At 48.2% G+C, this 4,840-nt stretch overlaps 1 protein-coding gene across 1 annotated transcript; it reads left to right on the top strand.

The window, feature by feature from the left end:
* The first annotated feature begins 1,626 nt into the window (after positions 1-1,626).
* LOC137001633 (uncharacterized) lies at positions 1,627-4,840 on the top strand. The gene is made up of 3 exons (XM_067360743.1): positions 1,627-1,876; positions 2,728-3,037; positions 4,592-4,840. Exons 1-3 carry the CDS (start codon positions 1,627-1,629, stop codon positions 4,722-4,724), a joined length of 693 nt encoding a protein of 230 aa, XP_067216844.1. The 3' UTR covers positions 4,725-4,840.

Below are 4,840 nucleotides of genomic sequence, written 5' to 3'. Positions count from 1 at the left end.
CTCACCGTGGGGCGACTCGTTGGAGTCGTTTCACGGTGCTAAGAACGCACAGTTTTTTCAATAGAGGGAACGGGAGCCCGGCAACTCCCTCAGGGACTTGTCCCAATTGCCGGTAGGGGTTGGCGGCCCTGATTTCAATCGCCCGGTGGCACGGCACTGTTAAGGGGAGATTTTCATCTCCTCTCCGTGCACGGGCGGCCAGGCTCGTAAGCCCTGTGGGGCAGCTGATCAGGGGGGTGCTCCCCCCAGGGTCGAGACCTGTCCTAGCCGGGACTGCTGCTCTGGAGGGACAGATCTCTGGTGGGCCACTTCGGTGGCCTCGCCTAAAGTGGTGGATGTGGGTGCCGGTCCTCGTGTTTGGGGCCGACTCTTCCTCTTCCGGTTTTGGGAGAGGAAAGGGTGCGGCCTGGCACGGGGGGGGGGGAAGCGGTGTCCCACAATAGTGGCTCTCCCTCTCCGATCAAACGGCTCGTGGACGTGGTCCTCGAGTACGCGGTCGTGAAGGAGAGCGACGGGCCGTCGATGTCCCGGACCTCCCGGGCTTGTCGGGCTGGGCTATTCCGAGCCGCTCGGACGTATTCCGAGGCGGGGTCGGAAGGCGGAGGGAGCTGCTCGGGCCGTTTGGAAGTATTCCGAGGCAGGGCCGAACAGTGAGGACCGATCACTACCGGAGCGCGTCTCGGTTTTACCGGTTCCGAAGTGAACGTTCGAGGAATAAGTTTGCTGGTCGCCACGGCGGGTAAGGCGCGGAGTGGGTCGCAACACTCCCCGCCCCAACCGTCCGTGGGACCCTCCGCGTAGCTGCGTCCACTGCGGTGCCCGCATTGTCGGAGGTGTGGGACCCCCGAAAGCCCCTGGGTAAAACCAGGAGTGAGTAAGGGGCCGGAGGCCAGTGCACCGGATGTTTCATTCTCGGTGCCCGCGCCATATGCTGACCTCCCGGGGGAACTCGGGACTTGGAGGGCATGCCCGGTCAGCGGAGCTGCAGTGGGTCGTGGGATTAAAACAAAAATGACATGCTTTATTAAAAATAACATTGACCATCGGAAGGTATATCTCGCATTAGCGAGATCAGGTCTCTTAGACGAGAGTTTAACTCTCGTATCTGAGAGAATGGGCAGGGAGACATTAGTGATGTCTCCGGAGTCAGGTGTCCCGCCTCGGGTCTTGGTTTTGAGACTGAGGGGGGCGATGACTCCGATGATGAGATGGTGGGGAGAGAAATGGGAGGGAACCTACCCTCCTCTCTCCCTCCTCCCACCAGACCTTACCCAAGGTCTAAGAAGGGCATTCCTGCGGGTACTCCGGCTTCCTCGCGAGACCCGTCTCGCGCAGGGTCGCCGAGGCGCCCGCGGGGTCTTTTCCGTGCGGGGTCGGAGGAGAGCCTCAATTGTGGGGCTTCCATCAACCTCTGCTCGGAGGATGACGTGGACGGTTACGAGACTAGGTTCTCGTCCGTGACCCGCGCAAGCACGTCATCGGCCAGGACCAAGAGGCCGAGAAAAAACAGGAAGGAGGCCACCACCCTCCCTGATTCTCCCTCCTCTGATGAAAGGAAGAAAAAGAGGGAGAAGAGGGCAAGAAGAGGAGACTTCTTGTCCTCTGACGAGGACCAAGAGGTCCTCAATGCCGAGGCCCGTAAGGAGGCGCCTTGCCAAGGATCCTCTACAGGTAGGGCAGCACACCGCCCGCAAGAAGAGGGAGAAGGCCGTGGAGAGGATTGAGGAGCTTTACAGGAAGGTCTCCGAGAGGATCATAAATCCTCACCACGTAACGGACCGCACGACCGATCGTTACCACAAACATGTAGTGATGATCAAGAACAAGGTTGTGCAATACGAGACGGTCCAACAGATCCTGGACGACCTCAAGACGAGTACTGACTCCATTCTTGAGGTCGCCGGGGTCTCGAAGGGGCCTCAAAGAGAATCTGGCCAGACTCCTTTACGTTGCGGCCTCCTCCCTCGAAGCGGGAGCAGCAACTCTGGCGGAGCGCGCGGAAAGGGGGTATTATGACCCCATCGCGGGAAGGGCGCCCTCCCCCACTAACGCGCACGCAGAGGAACTAGGTTTGTTCTTCTTGTTTACACTTTGTACACTTTAGTGTAAAATGTACACTTTTGTGTTCTTCTTATTGGAAGTGACGTTGAGTTGCATCATTACACGCTGTTTGTCTTGAAAGTGTACAACACTTTAATGACGCAATTTACACTTATTGTACACCCACCTAATAGGTGGTGTAAACTGGTGTAAACGCTACACTTTTTCTTATTGTTGGATGTTTATGAAGGTTATTACAGGTTATATTTTGAAAAATGGCAAAGAATACCACCGATAAATATTTTACAATTTGTATAATAATATAATAATAAGGTTAGATTTCCTTTGATTAATGTGTGATATCTTTTCGCAATGGAAAAAGTACGAGTTAAGAAAACCGCAAGTGTTCATCGAAATGCCGATAATGAGATTATTATTGATGAGGAGGGTTGTATAATATGCCAAACCGACAGTATGTATACATTTTTAGTTATTTTATTCTAACATGTGTTTTGTGTATTATACTATTACTATTAATTATTATAGGTGGGTTAACTTTTAAAATACATTCATCGGAAGTAGATCTTAATGGTCCACCTATTGAATGTACAGTTGATGACGAAGATATTTTAGTATTATTGACGTCTATACCGAGAATGGTTGACACATATTCAAAAATTATTGCAGCCGACGTTTCAAATCAAGAAAACCAGCAGCCAAATATCGCTCGTAATTTGGAAACTTTTTCGTGGAACGATGCAAATACGAAGCTGTTTTTATCATTGTATAAAGAAATGAAAGAATTAGTTGCTTACAGAAAGATAAAAAGCTTTAAAGAAATGTGGAAACGCATTACTGATGAAATGAAAAATTCAGGATATGATGTGACTGCAACACAAGTGGAGAATAAGTGGAAAACATTGGAAAGGCAATACAAGAAAGTTATTTCTAATAATAATCAGACTGGAAAAGGGCGAATTACTTGTAGTTATCAAGCGTATGTATAGCTAAAATTGATGTAATAATTAATTATAATAAATTGTTATGTTTGTAACGATGCAGCCCGCTGCATCGTTACGGCTACGGACCGTCCATCGTCCGTAGCCCACCAAGGGCGCATCGCGCGCCGATAAATTTCCTATCAAAAACAGCGGCGGTCAACCGCCGAAAATCCCCCACACTCGACCGTTCCGAAATTCCGTTTTGTGGGGAACTCGCCGCCGAAACCGCCGATGCTTGCCGATTCGAAACCATTCGGCCGCCAGCCGGGTATAAAAGACGCCCGGCTAAACGTCTTCTCACCAGACTCCGTTCGCTGATCGACAGCGAACAACCCTGCTACGAGCGTCCTCGTAGTCCCGACCGAGCATACTCGGACTCTATACCTGTGCCAGCACACGAGTATCCTCGTGTACCGCCGAGCGTCCTCGGTATTCTTTGATTCCAGGATACGAATATATTCGTATACCCGCCAAGCGTACTTGGTTCCTCTAGGCCACCGAACTCTGTATTGCGGGCATTTCCGCATACCTAGCCAGGTCGCTGTTCTAAATTCCGTCTTCGTACGAGCATCCTCGTACTCCCGCCGAACGTAATCGGCAGCCTAAGTCCGCATACCGCGTTTATTCGCCGAGATTTCATAATTGTAATCCGTCCGGCAAGCAACACCGCGTCGTTCGACCAATCCGCGCCGCCGAATAGTCCGCATCGATCTACGATCGAACAGACTCGCGATACTACGAACGCACTCACCGACAAGCGCTCCGTCTTGTACCAACCGTTGCGACACGATCGCCCGCGCTTGCGCTCTCGCCGACCGCACCAGGACGCCTCACGTCATACTAAATAATTATTCCACCGTCGCCTCAAATAATTATTTCATTATTACGATACTTCGCATTGATTTTTACGTATACTTCGCATTGATTTTACGCCGCTCGAATAATTATTTCATTTTTGCCGATACCTCGCATTTATTTTCGCGTTGCTTTCGCTTTTATTTTGCGCCGCTTTAAAATAATTATTTCACCATTGCTTAAATAATTATTTCGCCTTTGCCGATATCTTGCATGTATTTTCACGTTGCTTTCACTTTTATTTTGCGCCGCTTTAAAATAATTATTTCACCATTGCTTAAATAATTATTTCGCCTTTGCCGATATCTTGCATTTATTTTCACGTCGCTTTCGCTTTTATTTTGCGCCGCTTTAAAATAATTATTCCACCGTTGCTCAAATAATTATTTTACCAGTAACGATACTTCGCATTTATCTCACGCTACTTATATGTTCTTTCGAATTCGCTTCGCACACGCTTCACATGTACACACGAGCATTGAAGCAGATCATTCGAAACAAATCGTATCAACATCTTTCTCAATAAACGCTGTTTCATTATTTTGTTATAAACGAGCATTTGGTTTATTTGACCTACCCCCAACCGACCGAACCTGGATTCCGGCGAGCTACTCCGCGTCCGCCGAAGCTCACACGGTTTCATATTTTATTTAACTTATGTTGATGTTTCATTCTTTACTTATGTGTTTTTACAGGGAACTAACAGAAATTTTGAGCAAATGCCACAAAATAGTACCACTTGCTGTGACGGGTTCTGAATTAGGAGTTATGGTCCGGAATAATGTGTCAGATTCTGGGACTTCAATAAATAATAGGTTTGTTTTCTAAGTACTAATGTCATCTATGAATTGTGATTTAAATATATTAATTATTGTATCTAAATCAATAATAAAGCAATAAACCAATAAATTCTAAAGACTATAATAATATATATTAATTAAAGT

This window comes from Linepithema humile, chromosome 8 (genome assembly GCF_040581485.1).
Source record: "Linepithema humile isolate Giens D197 chromosome 8, Lhum_UNIL_v1.0, whole genome shotgun sequence".
Classification (NCBI taxonomy): Eukaryota; Metazoa; Arthropoda; class Insecta; order Hymenoptera; family Formicidae; genus Linepithema; species Linepithema humile.
Note: the sequence above shows the minus strand (reverse complement) of the source record. Positions and strands in the feature narration are given on the sequence as shown.

Coding starts and splice junctions, on each gene's coding strand:
- LOC137001633 (XM_067360743.1), top strand. CDS start 1,627: ATGCCGAGGCCCGTAAGGAGGCGCCTTGCCAAGGATCCTCTACAGGTA. Junction 1,877..2,727: donor CCTGGACGACCTCAAGACGA/GTACTGACTCCA, acceptor AAATTATTGCAG/CCGACGTTTCAAATCAAGAA. Junction 3,038..4,591: donor ATTACTTGTAGTTATCAAGC/GTATGTATAGCT, acceptor GTGTTTTTACAG/GGAACTAACAGAAATTTTGA.